Source organism: Myripristis murdjan, chromosome 8 (assembly GCF_902150065.1).
Source record: "Myripristis murdjan chromosome 8, fMyrMur1.1, whole genome shotgun sequence".
Classification (NCBI taxonomy): domain Eukaryota; kingdom Metazoa; phylum Chordata; class Actinopteri; order Holocentriformes; family Holocentridae; genus Myripristis; species Myripristis murdjan.
Window position 1 is genome coordinate 23,532,666 of NC_043987.1, and position 24,873 is coordinate 23,557,538.

The 24,873-nt window shown below is 41.3% G+C and overlaps 1 protein-coding gene across 8 annotated transcripts in view; it reads left to right on the plus strand.

Annotated features, from left to right (window-relative positions):
• Positions 1 to 2,586: 2,586 nt before the first annotated feature.
• gpatch8 (G patch domain containing 8) overlaps positions 2,587 to 24,873 on the plus strand; it is a 32,236-nt gene continuing 9,949 nt past the window's right edge. The window contains exons 1-3 of one of the 8 annotated variants that reach the window (XM_030057726.1): positions 2,587 to 2,716; positions 9,865 to 9,942; positions 18,254 to 18,326. In XM_030057726.1, coding sequence (XP_029913586.1) covers positions 2,672 to 2,716; positions 9,865 to 9,942; positions 18,254 to 18,326 — 196 coding nt within the window. In that variant the 5' untranslated portion in view covers positions 2,587 to 2,671. Of the gene's footprint in view, positions 2,717 to 9,864; positions 11,087 to 11,324; positions 18,327 to 21,639; positions 24,352 to 24,873 lie in introns of those variants that run through there. The other 7 variants (XM_030057727.1, XM_030057728.1, XM_030057729.1 and 4 more) reach the window with 7 other exon arrangements.

The window sequence follows — 24,873 nt, forward strand, 5'->3', positions numbered from 1 at the left end:
CCATTTTATTTAAGCCCAGACAGCAAAGATTTAAGACTCTGATATCATGACAATGGAAAATGTAGATTTGGTCTATATATAGAAACAATTTTCAGATCATGTTTTTCCATTTATTGTACCAAGGCTGCCTTTGACATTTTGGCCATAGGTCAGGCAGATTCTTTCTAATTGTCATCAGAGAACCAGAGTTCACTGAGAGCATCAATACTGTGGGGAGAGGATTTTCCTTTGAATTGTAACAGCAGCTGAACTGCACAATGGTTTGCCTGTTTAGATAGACCAGTGAATATTAATAGGCGCATATCGAGTTGCACCAAGTGGGTGTAACTCTAGGGTTTTGAAATAGGAATGAGTTTTGCACAAAAACTTTATATTCTGTTCTTTAGATGCAATGTATAAAACCAAGTGGATCTTATACAATCATTAGGCAAAAATCGGACCCTCCGTTCAAATCCCATGCAGTTTGTTACTAATTTGGATTTGCACTGATTGCTTTCTTTCCATAAGCTGAAATTAACTGTGTTCGTGTCTGGCCTTTCGTTTTGCTTGCAATTACATTTTGTCTCGTAGAGAGATCAGCTTCAGCAAGATTTAATTGTTAAATTATAACAAAAACCATGTTGTTTGTCAGACTGTGCCCCAGAGAACCACATCTAGAGTTACTCTTACGTTTTTCAAGTCTTTTTTCTAATGTTGCAATATCCAACATATTTTCAAAACTCTATATGGGCATAATGTCTAGATATTATTAAAGACTTTAACAAAAAAGAGACTTCCTGTTTTTTGTGGGTTTTGGGATGATGGAGGATGTGCCTTTTACCACCTGAAGGGTAAAAGACTCATCATAAATAATAATGACATTAAACTTTGTGTTGTTATTCTTCATTTACACACCAGGGATGTGGAAATGGGGTTAAAAATAAAGATTTGGTGGGGTTTGATCCAGTGATTTAAAAAAAAATAATAAAAGACTGTTTCTGGGAAATTACCATAGGGGATTTCACTTTCATTTGGCACTTATAAGGTGATGCGGTTTTGTAAACGGTGAAATCTGTACTGTATGACCAAATGTTGTAGTACATAATGTCCTATGTGGTTGCTCTGTGATACCTATGCCTCAGGACGTTGAAGCACCACGTGAAGTTTAAGTGCAGATAAGAGCTGCAGGTCTTGAAGCTGTGTTGGCTCAGTGAGTGTTCAACACAGAGCAAACAGCAGTGTGACAGTTGGACTAAAAGCAGATATTGGACTATCCTGCAGTAATGCTGATAGTGGTGTCACTGCAGCTGTTAGACTGGTCCCTTGGATGAATCAGCCGGGGTTGTAAATTATGTCTCCTGGTTCAGATTCCATACATTTACGCTCATTCAGCAAAGACAACAAACTGACTCGTTCAAATTATTTGAAGCTTGAATGCAACCGTTCTGCATTCACGGTTGATTAAAAATGTCTAAAATCTGATGGGAAATTTCACTGACAGGTTGCAAATTTTCTCAGATCACTTATCAAACAGAAATGGACTTTATGTCACCATATTTATTTCAAAACAAAATGCTGGTTGTCTCTTCCAAATATATGTGTTTTATGAAAGGATAAACAGGCCTCTTTTAGAAAGGCTCATCAAGTTGCGCAATCTTCCTCTAAAATGTATTAGGATAATAAGTAAGGAAAAAGTGGAAAAACAGGTAGACCTCTTCTGTGCTCCCTACAGTCTCTTGCAAATAAATGGAGTCAAGAGTGTATAAATAAAACATCTGAATTTTGGGCAAATTAGTGTGATCTAAATGCCAGATGCTATCTGTGTATGCAACTCCTTTGACAGCTATAAAATTATGAAGCTGTTATTCACCTTTTTGTTAGCTGATGAAGGGTTATCAGAGCTTTGTCAAAATATGAAAAATGCAGGCTTGTTCAAATTACACATTAACTGTCAGAAGCAGCATCAGAATCAGAAATACTTTATTGATCACTGAGAGGAAGTTGGGTGAGTTCACCCAATTTCCCCTTAGGGAGCAATAAAGCATTTCTGATTCTGATGCAATTGCTCAAATTGTCAAGAGAATAATTAAATGAGAAGAAATAGAAAAAAGAAATGAGTATATAAAAATATGTGCCTTAGAAATAATAATAAAAAAAAACAGTATGTGCATTATGTGTAAAGTTGTAAAAAAAAAAAAAAAAAAAGTGCATTGTGTCTAAAGATGTGCATTAATCCTACACAACATGACAATAAATACAGAAATAAGAAACTAAGCATATATTAAACAATAAAACAATATAAGTATACCTACATACATCATATATACACCATATATGTCCATGGCAAAGAACGTTGGTCAAATTACCATTCAATATTACTGAATGTAACAGTGAAACAGTACATGCTGGAGCAATACTCCCATCAAATCGATCAATCAACAGTCTAATCAGCCACATAAAGTGTCTTGATAGATTAACCATGATCTATCAGGAGCCCTAATCAACCATTTCAGTCCATTTTAGTTGCTGAAAACTAACAGTTTTTTAACACAGGAGTGATGTGGTGTGTTTGTGTGTGAGAGAGCTGATTCAGACGGTGCGAGTCGTCCACGGGTCGCACATCAGCGGAGAGTCGCTCGCTCCGGACTCACACAGAGGCAGAGAGAGACGCTGCTGCTGCTGTGTTTAGAAAATGGCTGACAGATTTTCTAGGTTCAACGAAGAGCGTGATTTCCAGGTAATGCTTGCCAGACGAACCGTAGACTGCACTAGATTGTACCATTTTGTGAAATATTGGCATCGCATTAATGGAAGCAAACAACCGGAGAGCTAAAACGGATCGCAGTGATCATCGTGTAATTCGGTCTATGCAGCGCGCCCGCTAGCACTGCAAGCTAACACTAGCTAGCCAGTTAACAGGGCTAGCACACTGCGGCTCTTCGCGAATGTAACTTCCCTCGCCTCTCAACAATTTGTGGTTTATTCCGCCCAACCTTGGGGGAGAAGAGTACCACGAGTCTTAAAATGTAAATTAAGCCAGTTTAACTTGCACTAGCGAGCTGGTTAGCCGACGTCTACCAGCTCGTTATTGACCTTGGGGGAGACTGGTTATTAACGACACAAGCGGACGCTAGCTGCTAACTGCACATTGGCTAATGCTAGCAAGCAATAGTGGCTGTCGTATTTTTCTGCTGGCAACGACAAAGCAGTGCCAGCAGCTAATGTTAGCTATTTGAAGGTCTAATTATTATTATTATTATTATTATTTTAAATCATGAGTTAAGTTGTTGAAGACACTTGGGCAGACAGCAATATGCGGTGAACCAAATGTAACGTAAGTGTCAGTTAAGCTAGTTTTCAAATGTTTGTAAATAACGTCACTTCGGTCAGCACTCACGTTAGACTGCCTGTGTCCTGTCTGTGTTAACCTGTGCTTTGCTGTTCAATTTTAGATACAGCGCCGTTTAACTATTTTTTTTGCTTTTACATTCGCACCATGGCTTTCTGTTTAGTTCAGTTATGTTGAATTTATTCGAAGTTGGCAACATAAACAGTAGGCCCCATTGCACAACTTGATAGCAAGAGGAGCTCAGCATTAAAACATATCGTTACAGATGCGTAGTGCTCTCGCGAGACCTTTGGAACAGGTAATTTTTTTTTTTTTTTTTGCGTGATAATGCCATTTTTGTCACATGACATTCTTCTCAAGAGTGGTTCATTACCCTTCACACCTTAGTCAGGTGTCAGGGCGAATTACAGCTGTGTGTGTGTGTGTGTGTGTGTGTGTGTGTGTGTGTGTGTGTGTGTGTGTGTGTGTGTGTGTGTGTGTGTTTGACTTGCCGAGCTGTGCTGTGTGCCTGTATGCAACCAGAAAAACAAATAGCATTATTTGCCACACTGCATAATGAGCTCCCAACTTGTAGTTTGCTAGATGCCATTTTTTCCCCTCCCAGTGTAAACATTTCCGTCAGTCATGATAGACCGTGCCTCCTTAAATAAACAACTTGCAAAAAGCACCTCACAACAGATAGGACTGTGAGATTTGAAGTATGGAGCACACAGTTAAGAAATTGATTTAAAGCCACATTAAACAATATTTATATACATTTTTTTTTTTTTACTCTAAAAGGACCCTTTGCAGTGTGAGAGTCATCACTATGTGTTCTCTTTCAACTTTACAATTTACAGCCACCCTGTTGTTGCTTATCTAAAATTGCACATTCTGCAGATAAACATCCAAATTTCAGATAAGTTGCATGATAGTCTCTCTCTGCTATCAGCACTGTGGTGAGAGAAAAAGTTCATTCACAGTAGCTTACCTTGCAGCTAATTGTCAATGGCTTCACCCCTTTTATGAATTGGTCAGAGACAAAATAATCCAACAGAAATGAAAATGAGATATATTCCTCATTTCTATCCCCAAACTGTTTTTTTTTTTTTTTTTTTTCTAGTTTTGTACAAGTGATCAACTGGGTACTCTTAAGCAAATTCCACTTATTTACAGATGGAGTTTGAGCTATCAACGCCTTCTAGGTCAGAAATTGCTTAGTGTGGCTTTTAAAGAATGACCTTACCATTTGAAAATACTGTCTAACCTCCAACATGATAGTTAGCGTAACCATTCAGCTCAGACCTTTAACACAATATAATAACCACGTTAAAGTGTAATTCCAGTTATTTTCAATCTAAGCCTTCTTTTTGCCATCATTGTGTTGAAAACCTAGTTTACATAACTAGAGCTTTCATACCTTTAGTTCACTGTGAGCACTGTTGCCAAATACATGTAGCCTATAGTCTACAGGACCAGGCAAGTTCCAACTTGCCTGCAACTGTCCAACAAAAAGTGATTAAAACATGTATTTTAGCTACACCACAGTTACTTATGTCTTTAACTTGCTGTCGCTGAACAGTTCTCCATTTGATACATCACTATTGATTGCACAATTGTTTACTTTGCTTGTTGCCAGTCTGCTGCTACCTTCAAGACATGTAGGAAGAAGTGGACGAACAGGCTTTCATTGCTTCGGGTTGTCACCATTCCTTATGTGTTTGACTCATTGGAATGCTCACAGCCAGTTCTCATGACTTTGGTTGGTTGTATTATTGTGAATAAAACTGATATTTGTGACTTTTTCATACTATATTTACTGCTTGGTTTGACACACTTCCACAGTTATAATGGTGCGTGGGAGATATCACAGTCTACCAAAAATTCCCACATATCCTAGTTGTCATTACTCCAAGGCTGACGTGGATGGCTTTTCACAGTTGGCAGTTCATATTTACAGAATATCCGATGAACGCAGTACCAGCAGCCCACTTGTCAATGAGCTCACGCTCCTTAAAATAACATTTCTAATGCTGCAATTTATGCAAGTTTCAAGCAGTGAATAATCGGACACTGAACGTGGGAAGTTCCCATTGCAGTAACAGTGTTCAGTGATTGAAGCTTGCTTTGGCCCTTTGAGTGTGTGTGTGTGTGTGTGTGTGTGTGTGTGTGTGTGTGTGTGTGTGTGTGTGTGTGTGTGTGTGTGTGTGTGTGTGTGTGTGTGTGTGCGCGTCTGACAGACGTCCCCCTGGCAACCTGGAAGTATGAAAGCTCTACAGTGAAGTAGATGATGAAATATCTAACATACCCAGTCGTCATGATGGCAAAACTTGGAAAATTAGTCCCAGGTTGAAAATAGCTTGAATTTGCCTTTAATTATTATGTGATAAGCCTTGTGTTTCTTCTGTTCGGAAATTCTCTTTGTGGTTGCTTTTTCCACCGTGAGGTCAGGGTCAGCTATAGAGCAGCGTTCTCTGAGATATTTGGGACTTGGTGTCCGTTGATGACATGGTGGCTTGAACCATAGTCTTCCACTAGAAGACAGAGTCTCTGTACTCACTTAGTCACCCTTCTGCATATGGTGGCATGCTCAAATGTAAAAATGTTTTCATTCTCAACTTCAGTATAATGTCTTGCTAAAACCTGCAGAGTGCATTTAGCAAATAAAACCAGCCTTACAGTTCTGTAAACAGGTTTACATAGGGAAGCTTCTTGACAGTTTAAGCTCAGATGTCAGTTTCCTAAAAATATGATGTAATTCCTGTGGATACACACTGCAGCAGTGGTGGTAAATACCAAAAACATTAACAAACAGACAAGTGGATGCCATTAAAATACAAGTTAGTACTTATTAGTACATGCAAAGAAATACAGTTTGTTACCCAGTGTAGTTGCCAAATTGCTGAAAATGTGGTTTAAAAAAATTGAGCACTCATGTTTTTTCTCAGCTGTGTGACTTTGTCTTTTTTTTCCCCAGTAATTGTGAGGGAAGAGAAGTGCTGCTGGCCTCCTGTTCAGGGCAGGTCATGTTAGGGTCCTTAGGGTGGTTCCTTTGAATACCAGAGATAAGCGCCCATAATCTCTTCTTCCAGGAGCCTCTTTCCTACATTTAGCTGAGGACAGCATTTTATTTATCTCCCCAATAAACAACATGGAAATGGAAATATGGATATGGAAGTGTTTCCTTTGTCTTAAACAGTAAGGAATGTATGGATGCATTTACTGTCAAAGTGCTTTGGTAGGCTGTATAATTGTGTATACATTTTTCCATATTATGATGCAGTTTTACATTCTCCTTTTACTGGAATTTTCACTTGTATAGGGTCACATCAGCATCAGCATGTGTGTGTGTGCGCACAGGTGCATACTGTGTGTATGTATCAGAATATTTATCTTTATTTATCGTTACGCCACCATTGCACTTCATTTTTTAATGCTCATTCTTAAAAAGCCCAACTAGGGATGCGAGTACAAAAGCATTAGCTATAATCTCTATATGCAGAACATCAGCTTCATGTGCTTGTGTAAGCAAGCAAAATGTTGCTGTGTAAATTTGCATTGTCCCTATTCAAATGAACTAATAAACGAATAATTAAAATTATGAAGAGGATTTATGAACAAGAACAATGAAGTCACAGATGCTCTGGTCTCTGTCCACAATACAAATTTGGCACATGAGACTTCGCTGGCTTATGGTCGTTGGTTGTTTTTGTTATCACTGCGAATGATTGTGTAGCCAACTTCTAATAAAGCTGTTGGGTGTAGTGCTAAAGCTTATTTAATTCATGTCTTTACAATTGCAGTAGTTGTTGCGCAAAGATGATATAATAGAGGTATTGAGCTATTTACTGCAATTAGCTGCAGGGAAAATAGTCTGTCAAATCAAATTACCAGACATGCCATGAAACTCATGACATGCTAAAGCAGTTGAATCAGAAATAGTTTGTATGGTTGTTTATGATTTATTTAAAATCCCTGTGTTACTGGGTGTTGGGTGGGAGTTGAGTCTTGTGGTATTTTGTCAGTGGAAGGTGAATTGCTGTGTGGTCTGAATGAGTCTGTGTTGAGGGCAGCCCCAGCTCAGCACAGTAGATCTCTGTGTGTGCGATCTTCTGTGAAGGCATTCAGATGATCAGTATTCAGAGTGTTTCTCTCCTCAGCTCCACTAGCTGAAGCCCGCTGCCAAGTAACATTGCTCAGGGAACATGAGCCCCACAGATGGTCTGGCTAACATCTAACACAATCATTCCCTGCTTTTTCCAACAGACCCAGCCACCTTTTTGATTTACATTGTTTTTTTGGAATCCCATTATGTTGCAGATTTTCAGTTGCAGAAACATTGCTGGTAATTTATGAGAATCTTGGGAGCCTGCAAGCAGTACCTCTTCTCTCAGGTTATCCCAGTGTACTATCATGTAGAGCAAAGCATTTAGTGTTGGAGAGCAACTAGAAATCTGCCATTTGCCCTCCCTGTAATGCATTTTAAAGGACGGAATAGTCAATATTGATAACTGCTACAGTTTAAAAGCTCCTTAATTTCAAAATAAAACCAGCTTGATAAGTTTTGGTATGATCATAGCAGAGATGCTTGCATCCGTAACAGGTAATTCCAGTTATTCTGGCCTAATTTCCTTTTTCCCCCCCATCATCTTGATCACGTGCAACATTTCATCACTTACTTTGGTGTAGAGCCTGGCAGAGTGATTAAAAATTTATTAAAACACATCCTTTCAGCATCATAACATTCACGCTACACTGAAATATGACTTTAATTAGCTGCATCATTTCTCACTTTATTTAGAGTTACTCACACACATTCTTATTTACTTTTTGGCTGATGTTTTTCTGCCTGAAAGTACTAAAAAATGATTTGACTCCCTCTGAGTGTCAGTTTTTGATTTTTCTGGACACCAGGCATTTTAAATGAAAGTTGACTTTCTTACCTGTGTGTCTTTTTATTCAGATGCAACATTTAACCTTTAACATTTAAATATTGATTTTACATATATTGTGCAAAAAAATCAACATCATCTGATGTAAAAAAAAAAAAAAAAAAAAAAAAATGAACCATGACAAGAATTTCAGCTGTTTTGCCCAGCAGTCAGAGTGAAAATAATTCTCATTGGGCAGTGATTTTGTGTTTTGTATTGGAGTCACAGAGATGGGAGGTCAGCACTGACAATAAGAGGTCTTTGTGGTGGGTGGAGGCTGTGCTGACAGCACATTAAGCTAGCACAAAGTCAGGAGGAGGAGAGATGGCGGAAAGAGGAGGGAGCTATTGATTTGTTCATAAATAACCTCTGCACTCTCCCACAACATGCCTCATTCTCAGAACACTCTGTTTCACTCATGCTGATGCAGTCCTGCTTCATCTGAATTAATGACTGCCAGTGTGGGATCAGAGTTCTTCCTATCGTGGGCTGAACTGCTTCTCATCTGTAAAGACAAATTCAATAGAGAGAATAGCAGGTAGAGGTTCTAGCATGAAATAGCCCGTGTTTGCCTTATCACAGAAACACACTCTACCAAAGAAACGGTAAATACCAGTTGTAGGCCTAGATCATTGAGAAATCTGGGTTGTTGTCTCATTTCAAGAAGGGTTCAACAACAACACTACAGTTGGCATCCTACACTGTACATTCAAACCTGATCCCCTTAATAAGACACAAAAAAGGAAAATTAATTCCTTGTTCTCAAATAGATTGAAAATAATTGAGTTTTTATTCGTCTGTAGTTAGTTTAGTTTTAATTGTCTCTACAACACGTGTGTTGCCACTAGTTGCAAGGAGCTAATAATTAATATCACACCAGTGATAATTTCTGGAAACAGACGCATAGAGATGACCTTCGTTTCTCCTCTGCTGCTGCTGAGGGGAAGCCATCTGTCTCAGAGCAGAGCTGCACTATAAACACAACCAGGCCTTTTGGACAGAGTAGCAAGCCTGTTAAACATCCTTTGACCCATCCAGGTCAAAGACATATATAAATGTAATTTTTTTCAGGTTCAGGTCTGTTTGTCTTATTATATATTGTTTGAGCTTAACGGTGGGTTACAAATCTAAACAATGAATAACAATGACAGATATCATTTTAATGAAGTTATTCAATACAAACTAACCCACAGGCCAACTAAACAATAAATGATAAAAGAGCTCATGTTGAAGGTAAGAATTATTCAGAAAGTCAAGCAATCATGCCCAGCCCTGGTCCCGAGAGATACTAGTTATCATTTCCATTGCAGTCACAAGACAAATAGTAACAAACTGGAATACTGACAAGTAAAACTACCTGTCCAAACTTGATTGTTGTTGAAATAACTCAACTCAGTGTTTCTGTGTCAGAAGTAATGTTTCCCTTGTGATTGTTTCTCTTTGCTTTTCTGGGGGGGGGTGACCATAAAGACAGGACAGGGAATGAGTCGACGATAATGCAGCAAAGGAATGACGCTGCCAGAAATCACTCCAGATCTGAGCTGTGCACCTCTGTCCGCTGGTGCACGGAGCTTTGTGCCTGGCTTGTGCTTTGTCTAATTCTGTGTCCTGATGTGTCACATCCAGGGTGGCAATCACTTTGACCAGTATGAAGAGGGCCAGTTGGAGCTGGAGCAGGCGTCCCTGGACAAGCCCATCGAATCGGTAAGGCCGCATCCATCAACCCGCACCATTGGACCAGTTGTGAGAGTGGATGATTGGTCCAGGGAGGAATAAGAGTCTCACCTTTTACTCCATTCATTTTGTCTGTGTAGATGCATCCAGTGTTTCCTTGAACACACTGCCACCTAACCTGTAGGACCATTGTCTTATGTCCATTAATACACTTTTAGTCCCCACCCACCCAAACGTCCCAAGTCCTCTGCCTATTCCATTTCCTGTGTGACAGTTAAATTATGTATATGCTAGATCTTGTTTTCTTGTTTTTATTTAGAGGTTACAGATAAACATTTAATTTTGTTTTGAGTCTCTCATTAGTCATTGTTAATCATCCAAGCACTATGAGATGAGATGACTGTGAAAGCATGGAGTGGACAAAGCACTGCCATTAATGACTGTTGTATAAATGCCCTGGCTTTTCATTTTAAAGTTACCTAGAAACAAAACAAAATCTATCTGGTAATGTCCAAATTAAATGATAGGTGCACAGGGGAAAAGGCTTGGGATGCTTTAGACAGCTTTATACTTGAAGTTTCTTATCAGTGGGTCAACACTTGTGGACAATGGAGCCACTAAAAACACGTATGCTGCACCTCTTAAATACCAAATAACTGCTAAACACTACCCACTACACCTAGACCTAGACCAAGCACACACAAACACTCAAATTCGTAATTGTGACCCATTGGTGGTACATTGAACCACTATTTTAAGATGCAAACACTCATTCAGAGAGTTGTGATGATAAATGAAACCTGTTTTATTACTCCGTAAGGACAGCCACAATGAACATGAAAGCATATTTGGAAAACAGCAGCCAAAGGATAGAGTCGGCCTTTCCATATTTAAAGTTTTTATATACCGGCTTTAATTTGTCTGGTTTGGGAAAGAGGTCGTCAGTGCTTAATCCACTCCATTTAGCAAGCAAGGGAGAACGGACATTAGATGATGTGAATGGCTACATTTGTGTTTGAGTGAGTGTGTGTGTCTCTGTAGCTTAGAATTTTTATGTCTTTAGTGTATAGTGTTTGTGTCTATAGGACAGTTATCTTATTGTACACAACTTGGGGTGTTCGACATTTCTCTCCTGCAGCGAATTGGCCCCTATTAGCTAAGCAGCAATGACCCGGTTTGTATTTGCACGCTCTGCTTTCCTACTCCTATCTTTAGGGTCCTTGTAACGCTTTTCTTACTGTCTCTCTCTTTTCACTCCTGTCACACTCTTTATTCTTTCTATACTCTCTCTGTATTCTCTCTCTGTCTCTCTCTCACTTTCTCTCTCTCTCTCTCTCTCTCTCTCTCTCTCTCTCTCTCTCTCTCTCTCTCTCTCTCTCTCTCTCTCTCTCTCTCTCTCTCTCTCTCTCTCTCTCTCTCTCTCTCTCTCTCTCTCTCTCTCTCTCTCTCTCTCGCTCCCTCCCTACTACACAGTGATTCGGTGTACAGTACCCTCTGTCATTCTGTGCTGGCATGGTGCTTGTGCAACTGGGACTGCATTTTTCGCTGAAGAGGCACATAGATAATAGCGCAGGCAGCTCTGTTCTGTCTATCTTTCCCCACTCTCTCCATCCCCTTGTCTGTCTCTGAAGCATTGTGGTGAGCAGGCCCAAACTCCACTGAACTCCACAGTGTCAGCTCGCCTCTCCTCAATATCAAGGATGGGCTTTGTTAACCAATAGAATCAACTGGTATAGATCAAAACAACACTGCATTTCTTCTTGTTTTTCCCATTTCAAGAAATAGACCACATTTTGTGTTGAATCTTAAGATGTATATTTAGGTGATAGCATGCCTGGTACAAAAGAGCAAACATCTGGACAAAATCAGAGCACTTACTGTTATTAAAGCATTTGTTTTGTCTTCTTAGTTTTTGAAAAGCGGCAGTCCTTGTACCTCTACAAATTACTGCACTAATATTTAAATGTCCTGCCTGAGGTGAAAGGGTACTTTAAAACGCATTTTCTCAATTTGCATATCCTTTTTATTGATCAGCTCATCTGAGCTCAAATTTGTTAACATAAATGTGTTTTCAAAAGCTGCAAAAGCACTGAAACATGAATATTAAAAGGTTGAATTCTATGCCGTGCCAGCTTAAGCCATGTCGCCCACTGTGTGTGGGTGGTGGAAAGGGGAAAAAACGGAGAGGTGGCCTGCTCACCTGGCTTGAGTGGCTCTTCTGCTCCTGCGCTATTGTTTATGGAGGGGCACTGAGGGCCGCGCTGCAGCAGCATAGAGCTTTTGACACGTGGAAAAAGGCCACATCAGAGGTGCTGTTAGCTGTCACTTAGTCAATAATGGTAGCACTTACAGACATGTCCTCTTTAGAGAGTGCACACACACACACAAAAGAAGGCAGGAAGATGTTCATCCACAAGCAAACATAAAATAAAATAAAATATATTTAAAAAATTTAAATAAATTAAAAAAAAATGTAAATATCACCAGCCATGTTAGCTGATAAAAAAGCAAATTGATAGAAAAGAACTTTGCAGGTGCCAGAGTGCCATGTGCCTGGTGTTCATTTCTCACTCAGCCTGAAAATAGTGATTCAAGTAAATGCTTTGCATGTCACATCAACACACAGACTGAGAGTATGTAAACACCTGCTCAGATGCACAGGTCTGTCCTCCTTCTCTAGTGATGGGATCTGCAGTAGTAGTCAAGCTACTAGTGAATGCATCAGCCCAGCTTCTCGGAGCCCCTCCCCTGCCATTTATTGTGTGTGATCTATAGGCAGCTAGAGGTCTGTGGTACTTTATTGGGATCTTTTTTCTCTTTCTGTCTTTCCCCTTTGGTCTTTTGCTCTTTTTCTCTAACATTGTTTTTGCATTGCATGTGTTAACTGGGTAGCATTCAGTACTGTTTCCTCTCAACACTCTGTCTTAGTCATCACTACACTTTTCCCCCCAGATCCATTTCTCCCAACGTCTCTTTCTTTCTCTAGTCCTCAAGTCCCCCCTCCTCCCTCCTTCCCCTCTCCTGACCCTGCCAGAGCGATATGCAGTGGGCAGCCTCAGAGCCACAGAAACCACACATGCACACCTGTTATCTAAGAAACAAATGTTTACACTTTGCTGTTGGACAGGGAAGATTAATTTATTAGCAGATAAGGTTTTTGGTCTCTTTGATTGGCCTCAACCTGTCACCTTATGTTCAAAACTAAATGACATTTGGAGCCTTTTTACTCTGATCCAAGCACTGTCACTGGCATTTTAGGCAGGGGAACATTTTATCTTGGACTGACCAGGACTGTACAGAGCTATGAGTGTTTATGGAGAGCAGCAGGAAGTAGCCACCACCAGCATTAGCAGTGTTGCAGCTGTCTCTGAAATGTCCAACCTTGAACACAGTGGCCATGTCCTCTAGTGCATATTGCATGTGACCTTTTTGTCCTGCAGTACAGACATTAGCAGTGTCTTATTTGTTCCTGTAAATTGTTTGACTCCTGCCACCCATAAGGTTGGATGAAGAGTCCAAATTAGAGGTCAGATGTCTTCTTCAACTTTGCCCCTTAACAGCCGTGATCGACATTTTGGTGCTTCTCACTTAGCACCAACTCTAACCCTTTGAGCGGCAGATTTGATGGGGTCAAGGTCATTGCTGAGGTCCCCTAAATATTTTTAAGGTCATCAGGAGAGTTAAAAAAAACACTACATAACTAGTCATTTGAAGATGTGCTTAAAATGCTCTTTGATGAACTGGACATAGCAGTTACAATTGAAATCACTATAGCCAGTTAGCAAATTAAAAGCATTTCATTGTAAACTAATACAAACTTTCTGCAGGATCCCTTGCACTCAAGAAACTAGTCGAGAAAACAAGAGTGTTGAATGTTGGCATTTGGTGTCTTTACTCAATCATACTTTGCACACTTTGCAAAAATAATTTTAAAAACATTTATATTAATTAGTGTCCTCTTGCATGTTGTTTTCCCAATGAGTCAGGTGATGAAAACTTAAAGTAAATCCTTTGAAGGTCAGTTTGACGTATCTAGAGTTACCTCTTTTCAGTGCTATATTATTTACAAGGGCAGGGTAGTAGCAGCTCTCTGTTTTTGTTGTTTGGCTCTTAAAGCACTGAGACAGTTGTTTCCATTTAGTCACACCTATCTGAGAGTGACCAGGAATGTACAGAGCACCAAACACGAGGGAGCAGCAGGAGTTTATAGGCAGCAACAGAAAGCAGACCCGATCCGCCACCTGCACCTGCCAAAACACATTCCACAGGGACCCGAGAAGGGATCATGTCTGACTGTGACCCTCTTTTTCACAAGACAGATTCCTTAAAAATGTCTTACTCGTCCTTGCTTTCATCAAAATCTGCAAAATTGAAGTTTATTGCTCAAAGGAAAATCATGGAAGGATCATTTTTTCTAGAAATTAGTCGCTCCTCCTTAACTGGGTTAGTATGTTGTCCTCATTGATAGAATAGTAACACTTCGGGAGCAATCTCAATCGTAGTGACTGTCCATGGGCACACAGGCACACATACAGACACACACACACACGCACTCATGGACATGCTAAACCATTAAGACTCCTTTAATACTCTGAGGTCTCTAGGTGGAGTCCCCTGCATATCCCTTCCTTTACCCACATCTCTTTGATTTACCCTTTGCCATGCACTGTGCCAATGACAGCACAATGCACACTCTTAAAACCACTCCTTCTTGTAGATCTCTTTTGTTTGGATAACATCATTTTAATTTTTTTTCCTATATTAACAGTCAATTGGTGGATTTATTGACATGCCTACCTTATTTTTTCTGTTTGTATACAGTATTATGTTTGTTCAAAGGCAGAGAGAGATTTGCATTTAAGAACTAGAGAAGCTAGCAGAATTGCAGTTGAAAGCGTTTGGCTGGTTTCTTACGTTGTGTCACGTGTGACTGTTCTTTTGACAGCCCAGTATTTTAAAGCCAGGTTCGTATGGAAATGCCTTCACTCCACTTGCACTGCTGTTGGACTCGCCGTCGTTGCTTTCATCCGTCTGTCTGTCTGTCTATTCTTTTAGTGCATTCATCTGTTGTTCAGCATGCAGTCCACACCTCATCCCCGCCCTCCACACTTTGCTCAGCCCATTCTGATCTAATCTATTTATTAGCATCAGCAATTGCTACTGGTGCCTCATCCAACCTGCCCTGCCTGCTTTTTATTTTGTGTTTTTAAATCTGATTTAGGCACAAAACAAAACTTTGGACACCCAAGGAACAGTGTGATAGTTCTGTTAAAGGAGTTGCACTTAATTCAAGGCAGGGCTCTTGTCTGAGCTTGCAAAATTTTACATGTCATTGTGCAACCCTAGGTTGGGCTTAATTCTCTTACTACAGTGTTACAAAATATTGAATCTACTAACAGGATGTGTGTATGACTGCTGTTGGGGTAGAGCAGAAATTTACAGTTCCCAGGCTGCTGGTTTATTTTAGTTTCCTCTTTGTAATAAGCCCCTGAGATCAGCCTAATCCCTCAGGCCAATATAAATGTTTGTGTGGAGGGTGTTACTGCACCATAATGCTGCAGTACAGGACAGAAGCATGCCCACTGTCAAGAGAAAGAGGGGGTGTGGAGCTCACTGCAGCAAAATCTGCAGTGAGCTCTTGCTTTGCAGAGTGGAACCACGAGTCTTGCAGTCCTCCAGGCTGAAGGAAATACACTACAGCAGCTCTCTAACCTTTAATTCTGTATATGAAGGGCATGTTACATATGCTGATTCCAATGCTAGGTGATATACTCCTTAATATCTGAATGTAAATCGATACAGGCTGGCTGTCTCCAGTCCTCTTCCCACCATGTAAGCCTCAGCAGAGACTCCTCTTTTATCTCATCCAACAGCGGAGGGGATCTGACAGTAATACAGAGCAAGTACAGCACCTACATCCATTACCAGGCCTGGTTATGTGTGAGTGTGTGTATGTGTGTTCATGAAATTAGATGAAAGGGAGGGGAGAAAAAACAACCCAGCCCTGTTTCCCCAAAGGGAAACAGGAAGTGGCGCAGTTTAGTTTCTTTCTCAGGTGTGAGAGACAAACATCAGCAGGGTCATGGGACCAGTTCTAGTTTTGACAGGGAACTGCCATTGCGCAATATTTTACAACTGAAGGTCTTTTTTTTTTTTTCTTTTTTTTTCTTGAGAGTTTGAATAGGTGTCAGGCAGGAGAGGGCAACAGTTTGCTCTAAAATTACAGCACCAAAAATGTATTAGGCCAAATGTTATCCAACTGAGACATATGGGCGGAGACGCAGTGTGTGCTGTGTGTGTAACCACCATCCCCCCTTCACATGCACTAACCCATACTAGCCCAGCTCACCTCCACCACCCTAAAACTCCATCCACACTATGGCTCAGCCTGCTCTGTCCTGCCCCCCTGCCTCGTTCCTCTTCTTTTGTCAAAACAACTTCTTGAGCTCTGTTGAGCCTCCACCTCCCTGTGCCTGAGCCCACCTGAGACTAACACAGTTGGAGTTCTGTTGCCCCCCAGCCCACCCACCCCCCTTCCCTCTGTATGTGTACCATCCACAGTGCGCTACTAACACCGACGTTTCTTTTTGTTAAAACTCTTTAACAAAAAGCTGCATGCTGTTTTTTTTCTGTTGGGTTTCAACCCATTCACCTTCTGTTTGTGAAACTTGATGTCCACTCTCTTTGTGATTATAAATATCCTTCTTTTTGTTTGGTTTTATATGTTTTTTTTTTTTTAATTCTCCTTTTTTTGGTAGATTGCAGCACTCTGGTGAATGTTAGACAAGCCTGGAATAGTTATAATCACAACAGAAAAACACTGCTTATTAAGAAATCTCATTGTTTTCTGTTTATTTGTGCTTGAGGATGTACTGTAGTGTGTTAGTTGTGGGACAGTCTTGCATTTCACGTAATGTTTTTGTTTTTTTGCTGACCCATACTAGTGATATAACAGTCTCAGTCATGCACATTTGGCCCCACACACTGCTAGGGATTCCTATTGTGCATGTTCTCACCCTCCTCTCTAGTCTCTCCGAGTCATTATCAGTTGCCTGGTCACGCCCACCTCGTTGATTTCTGGTTGTATACTGTTTGCATGTTTTTTCATAGCAGTCATTAGTATTAATAAAAATGCGCAAAATGCATACTTTGAATTGGATGGCCAACCCTTACTTGCACACTTATAATTAAAAATGTTTTGAAGGTGCTCTGCAGAAACATACCTCCAGTGAGCTTCTTAAAAAGTGCTTTTTGTCTCAACAAAATACAAAGATACAGTGTGGTGAAAGGCCATCTAGCTCACAAAGTATGTGTTTTCCAGTGTATGAATACCAATGATATCTATAACCGCCATCAAGGAAGAGGCATCATAAACAGCTTAAATGGTGCCTACTAATGAAATACAAATAGGAAATGCCTACGTGGTTGGGACCAGACCGTCGATAACAGACTGGAGACGCTAGAAGTGTCCCAAGAACATGCACAATAGGAACCTCTAGTGTATTTAAGGGGCTTCATGCACACAATGTCTCCCTCTCTTCTACCTGCACACACACATCCCTTCCTCACACCTGAATATTCCTCTCAATCTTGGGCCTTGGAATGGTAATCCAAGGCCCCTTCACTTCACTTCTCTCGCTCTCTCTTTCAATATATTTCTTTTGTGACAGCTGCATATTGTCCCATGGTGCTCCCCTTTGTCATGGTTATGGAATCACAGCAAGCTTGGAGTTTCTGGTCCTTGTTCTGTTAATGCAAGATTTCCATACCTGTTCTGTGTCACTTTTTCTTTGTGTACTAAGATCTTGCTCTGTAGTGGTTCATATATGTATGCGAGTGATACATATATTGCCCTCTTCCTTTCTCCTCCTCCTCTTACTTCTTGGTTAATAGATGTGACTTGTGTATCTATATCAGCCAAAAGAGTAGAAATGCTCATGCCCAATCTCTTAGCCCAAAACGAGGTTTTTAACCGCACTCCTATTGTGGGAGGGTGTCCCGCTCTGCCCCATCATTGTTGACACATGGTTGCTAGTTTACAGGCTACACATAGCCTCATTTACCCATCAACCTCCCCTCACCACTCCTTGTGCTGGAAGACACTGATGTTACACACTGTAGGTGATGTGGATGACAATGACGATGATGATGATGATGATGATGATGATGGTGGTGGTGGTGGTGGTTGTGCTGATGATGATAGTGTGATCTGTGTGTTTTTTTTTTTGTTTTGTTTTGTTTTGTTTTGTTTTTGTTTGTTTTTTGACCCGTGCCTACGGGGGAAAGCTCCTCTTATTATTGGAATATTTTTGGTCTTTTTCTCCTCTGTTCTCTCTGCTAGGATAACATCGGGCACCGGCTGCTTCAGAAACATGGCTGGAAGTTGGGGCAAGGCCTTGGCAAAACCATGCAGGGTAAGGATTCACTCTTCCCTGTACACACTAATGTGAGATGTATGCTGGTACTACTTGGCCATTCCCTTCTGTTGTTGTCTTTACCCTCACATCTCTCAAAGTTTTTTTTAAAAATTTATTTAACTTGTTTCTTTATTTTTTGTATCAACAAATTTCCTTTCCATTTTCTTTTCTGTCCCCATCCTTTTTCTAATCTCTCCCTTTGTGTCTGTCACTGGGTAAAATAAATATTATTTAAACAAATGTCATCTCAGTTGCTTCTGTCTCTCTCATGCTGCTGTTCCCTTCAACTTGCACAGCGAGCAAAATGTTCCTGTGGCCATGTAATGGGACAGGATTAGGACGGGCTAGAGGGGTTGGGAAAGGGAGGTGAATAGTATTTATTTGTCTGACTGCGTCATTTCTGTTCCCTTCCTGTAATGCACTTAGCCTACAGCAAGTCTAAATTAGAGTGTGGCTGTTTTCCTTGCATGCATTTTTTTCAGATTGTGGGACAGGCTGTGTGTATAGCATTTAAGAGCACAAACAGTCGGGGTTACTCACTTTCACATATATGTAGAAGATCCCAAACATGTTTAATTTAACCTTAATAACTGTCCATTGCGTTCTTAGCCTACTTTATGATTCAAAGGTATGAAATCGTGTTTGGCTGCTGTAGTGGAGCTTTGTGCTAACAGAACATCATTATCATAATTGGTGTGACCTTTGTTAATAGCATTAGCGCTACACTGCAAAATCATTCCTGGTGTGTCAGCCTAAGTATGTATTGAAGCAAAGCCTGATTACATGAAAGGCTTATCTTACTCCCATACAGATTATTTCTTTTTCACATTGACTTTACTGAATGAAATGAAAGAAAGAGTTTATGGTAGAGACTGCACCACAGACTAGTACCATTCCTTTGGACTGAAAGTGAATGTGCACAGCATTGTTTTTAACAGCATATGCACATTCTTTTCCTCTGGCGTTTGTCTTTTATTAGCCTGAAAATGCCTTAAGTAGGAGCTGATGATCTTGTTCCTTTTTTTTGTTTGTTTGTTTGTTCCAGCTGTGTATTGATGTGACAGGGTGGTTCTCTCTGCTTTATGATGAGCTCAGAGTGAACCACTAAAGTCTGGTACATGGCTCTCAGTGCATTCTGTAAGATGCAGGGAGGCCATGTTAATGATATTTACTGAATGCAGCTGTGATTGGCTGGCCTGGTTGTTATTTTCTTGTACTGAGCAGAGGGGGAGTAGACTGGACGGAGGGAGCGTGCAAGTTGCGCGGGCAGGTCTGGGCTAATATCAACACCTCATTAGCTCAGCCCAGCTTTGCTCACTGACTCAGTAGCATTGGTGCAGAGCCCTGGCATGGCTCCACGAAGCCCCCGCTTGTTACAGTTTCCCCTCACCCTCTTCCTCTTCCTTTCAGTTTTTTTCACCCTCCTCCTTTCATACTTTCTAACTCCCCCTTATAACCTAGTCCTCCCCTGTCCTCTCTCCAAAGCGCATGATGTATAGCATTGTCCTCCTCCAGCTCTGAATGTCGTCATTACTGGCAGCCCAGTGAGGCCCTGCAGTCTACTGAGAGTTTGGTTTGTTTTTAACAGAATTTCGAGCATCTGGTCTAGTCTGCCTCTTCTGCCATGTCCTTTGGTTCTTTGTCCATGCCCTCATGTCCTCAGACCCTCACCTTTTTAAGTTCTACAACTCTCAAACATTATCATTTTTCATCTAACTCCACCTTTGTTCCCCCTTTGCAACTGTTGCTCAGAAACGGTCCTTTCCCTGTACACCCCAGCAGTAACATCTGTGTTCAATTTCAGCATGTTAATGAGAAACACCCCTCAGTTCAATCTCCAACACACCCAGACATTAGAAAAGCTACAGTCTTTACATCCTTGCACACCATGCACAGTGGCTCTCTTAACGTTATGACTTAGAGTTGAAGTCATGTACCCTTTCCAGGACACTTAGCAGTATCTGCTTTCTAACAGTTAAAGCAGAAGTGCTTGCTTCAAGTTTCATCTCACTCTTACCATGGTAGCAGACTTCCTTATACTCAGCAGAGGGAGTTGTAATCAGTCGTTATTAATTTGGCTGGTGCATCAGGCCCCTGCACATTCAGACCAGTCTTAAATTGTCTTGGCAAATTACCTGTTGCAATGTGTGAGTCATCACTTTGGAGCGCCTTTCCATCATACAATTTACAGCCACCCTGTTGTTATTTCCTAGTTTTAGCTTTCTAAATTTCTCTATGAGCCTGAATATGCCCCTCCTCTGCCTTTGACTTCACCCTTTGCTGCTTATAGGCTACTTCATTCAAAGGATCCCCGAAATCGCACATTCTGCAGATAAACGCGTCCATATCTCAGATAAATTGTACAAGTGCCTCCATCACTACATCAGCACAGGGGTAACAGAAAAAGTTCATTCAAACCAGCTTACCTTGTTGCTGAAAGTCTGCAGCTCCAACACATTTTCAAATTTGAGGTCAGAAGCAAAATAATCCAAGTACTCCAACAAGATCTTTATAAGAGTCAAATGCATACCTCATTTCTATCCCAAAATCGCATTTTTCACCTTAACTTTTGGTTTTGTACAAGCAAGCTTCTGTGAACCCAGAAACAGGACTGACTCTTTGTTTACAGATGGAGTTTGAGCTCTCAACACCCTCTACTTGTCAGAAATCACTTAGCTTTAGTCCTTAGCATTATCCAGTATTGCACAATATCTTAACATCAAATAACAATACTTACAGAATTGCAAAATATCAAATCGGTACCCGAATATCACGACTTGTGTCCTATTATACCCCTTTTCCACCAAAGCGGTTCCAGGGCTGGTTCAGAGCCAGTGCCTGACTTAGCACCGTTTTTTGTTTTTCCACTGCCCAAGCACCGGCCAAACTGGTTCTAAATTGTTCCAGGCAAGCACCAACTTCAAGCAGGGGCTAAACAGGAGCCAGAGAAAGAACCGATGATGCAACCCACCACGTCATTGGTGGGCAGGCTTACAGACCCAAACGGGAGCAGCGAACACTAAACATATAGGTAAACATAGTCGTTTTTTGTTCCGACCACGAATACGGCGGGTAGCCGGCAGTAATTGCGTTTTTCGTCTCTGGACTGCAATGTAGGCTTGTAAACACACAAGCAGTATTTGCATCACTACGATGGGTCGTCCATGTTTGTTGTTGTGATTCCGACCGAGCGTCTCACACACCCACGTGATCACGTTTTACGCTGACGTAATGATGTGGCTCTGACTTGGCTCCGCTTGGCTCTTGGCCAATGGAAAAGCAAGCCGGTTCTTTGTTGGAACCAGTTAAGCACTGGCTCTAGCACCAGCTCCGAACTAGCACCAGGTACTTTTTGGTGGAAAAGGGGCATTAGGGGGTCCCTGCCAGTTCCTATCCCTACCAGACACCCTTTTGAGGCGCCTCCAGACAGTTGCATGTTGATGTTAGTCACTGTTCTGTTTCTGTAACACTGGTCTCTGCATCAGATTGAAGAGCCATGATATACTGCGGTCTGACAGAGTGATGAATGCGGCACTAAAATGCTGGTAGTGTGTGTGCTGGTGAGTTTCAACGGCCAGCACACTGTCATGCCTGTTTGCAAGGGAGGCTGGTGACAGCAGGCTGTTGAGCTCTGTTGTTGCTACAGGAGCGCCTCTCTTCATGGACATATATGGCCTTAAATTCCCTATATCACCTATTCCCACCACAAACACTCAGTCACAATGTGGCCAGGGACCAGAGCAGACAAGGAAGCTGCTTCATTCTGGGCAGGCTGACAAGTGTATGGAAGGTAACTACACAGCAGAAACTTCAGAGCTTAGCCTTCAGTGTCCAAGCTTGTTTATTTTCATCTGGCCTTGAAACAGCTGAATAGCAATCTATTTGATGTGATGGGGATTTGTGCTTTGTGTGGAGGAGAGAACGAGTTGCAGGGTCTGACTGGCTGTGTGTTATTGCCGCTGGCACCTCTGTGTGGTTATATAAGCCTCCTGCTTTGTGGGCAGATGAGTCTGTGCAATTGGTGAGTCCAGTTGTTGTGTAGGAATTAATAACCCAGTGTTTGAGCCCACTAACTGTGTTCAAATTCGCTAATCTGCTTAGTCAAGTGTAGGCTCGCAATACAGTTGTATCATGGCAGAATCTGCAGATTTATTATTGCAATCTTCTTCTCCTTCCTATCCCTCTTGTCAGAAGAGAAGGTTATTACATTTTGAAGTCAAAACAATGTATCCCCTTTTATAAGTTTTCACTGAATTGACTTTGTTCTTATTTTTCTTTTGTCCTTTTGCCCCTTTTTAGGTAAGGTTTGTTGGATTCCCTCTGTATGTCAGTATGTGCGCGTGTGCGTGTGGGTGTGTTTCTTTCTCCCACTCTGCAATTGACCTCAATGTAACACCCCTTTTACAGTGTATTGTAGGCTAATGGCCTCTCTCAGCTTCCTCCTTTTGCTTCATAAATCACTAAACCCTTATTTCAATCTGCTGAAGTGTAAAGTGTTTTTGATTTGAACAAAGAACAAAAAAAAATCCATTTGAAATCAGGTAGATTTAGGAAGCCATGATTTCATCACATCCCGTAGAATCATCAGCTCCATGTCTTTAGATTTTATTTTATTTTTTTATATATATATTTTTTTTCCCTCTTTGAGTGTCCGTGGCTGCTGTTGGGTATCTGATTGGCTGTAACCACGGCTCAGACTTTGAATGGCTTGCAGAGTAGACAAGTTTTCCCCCCTCTGCTTGTTTGCCTGTATCTACCTCCAAACCTGTGATACTTTGTGTATGTGTGTGGTCATTATGTGGGACTGAGATGCGCGCGCGTATGTGTGTGTGTGTGTGTGTGTGTGTGTGTGTGTTACTGACCGGGCCATAGAGTCAACTTACAGGGAAAACCTCACGCCACCCCTCTGCACCCAAAATGTCTCTGTCCCCATGGTTACACACTCCCATCCTCCCCTGTTCCTTTGCCCCTCCTGCACAGCATGCTTGTCTCAGAGGTGCACTCCTGCCTGCCTCAAACTGTGTCACACTCATCTGGGGCTTTAAGCAGTGTTGGAGGTTATACACACATGGGATCTCACATCATAACAGCGCTCCAGAAGAATGCACAGTTCAAATCTACATAGCAATTGGTCAACCCTGTTTGTTTGATGTTACACAGCTCTAAGCACTGCTAAAAGCCCGGCTGGCCCTTTTTCTCAGGTACATTTTCTTTATGTGTCCACCGTCCTGGGGGGTAAGCATATCCCAAAATGAGCTTGCTCGTTGTGAGCTAGCGAGGAAATGAAAAGATCTCTGGAAGATCTGCTGACCGGGCTGACAAGCGTCTGTAAGGCAAAAGGCTTGTAAGGGGAGAATGGTGGTTGTGTCTGGCAGCATCCATTGAATTGTCAGGGCCCAGATGATCACATGTTGGGGGGGAAAAAAGAAAGAGAGAAGCATGATTATTTCTCCCCTTAACAGATGTTATTTTTAAATGTAATAACCCAGGCATGATTTGTGGGTTGATGAATCTGCTGCCTTTTTCTGTTCAAGCTGATATGTCCTCACAGTCAGCTGTTTTTTTAAACAATCATTCCCTCACCCAGTACAGCTCCCCCAAGAGTACTTGTCTAATTGGGATCTTACTGAATGCAACAACTGAACGGTTGTCATCAGAGTAAGGTGAAACTGATGAACAGAAGGGTATTACTGAGAAGGGATTTTGGGCAATTGGGTACCTTTGGGGCATCTTCTGGTTGAGAGAACAAGATGAAGTCTGGCTAGGAGCCTGGGGACCGGGATGGGTGGTTGGGAGAGAGTGGTGAGAGGAAATCCCTGTAAGCATTTAGCCCAGAGTGAAGGGAGGAGGTGGGGTTGGGGGGACACACTGAAGCCCCTCTCATAATCCCTAAACCCCACAACCCCACTCCCAACCCCACCCTCCCTTCTCTATGTGCCTCAATCTTCCTGCTTAACCAATTGGTGTTTCTTTTTTACAGCGATTTGATCCTGCCCATGTTGTGCTGATGGTAAACTTAGTGGTAAATGTTATTTTATCCCCCAATTGAATTGTTTTTATTTTATTTTGTTTATTTAATTTATTTATTTATTTGTTTTTTTATTTATTTATTTTAGTTTTTCCCATTTCTTTTTCTTTTGTTTTCCCGTCATCAGAGCACCAGTGCTACATAGGCTTCAAATTCTCTCTGTATTAGTCCTCATTCTGCTGCTTGTCTTTTATACATATGTGTTTCTCTTAGGACATTGTCATTTTGTTTGTTTTCAGTTTTTTTAACCTTGTGATTCACACCCTGTGATTTAGACACACTATTGTTTTATGTCTTTTTTGTCCGGTCCCTTTATTTTTCACTGGAATGGGTAATGTGAAAGTATTGTCACTGTGTTTAAAGATTGGTGATAGTTTGGGATGACTGTAATTGTTTATTGATCATTGATTTTGGGCCTGGCTTGCGACTCCATCCTGCTGTTCTCAGCGAAAGAGTCAGCTTGGGAACTCGACTGCAGTTGTCTGTCCGTAGGCTGGCCTGCAGCCATATATCCCT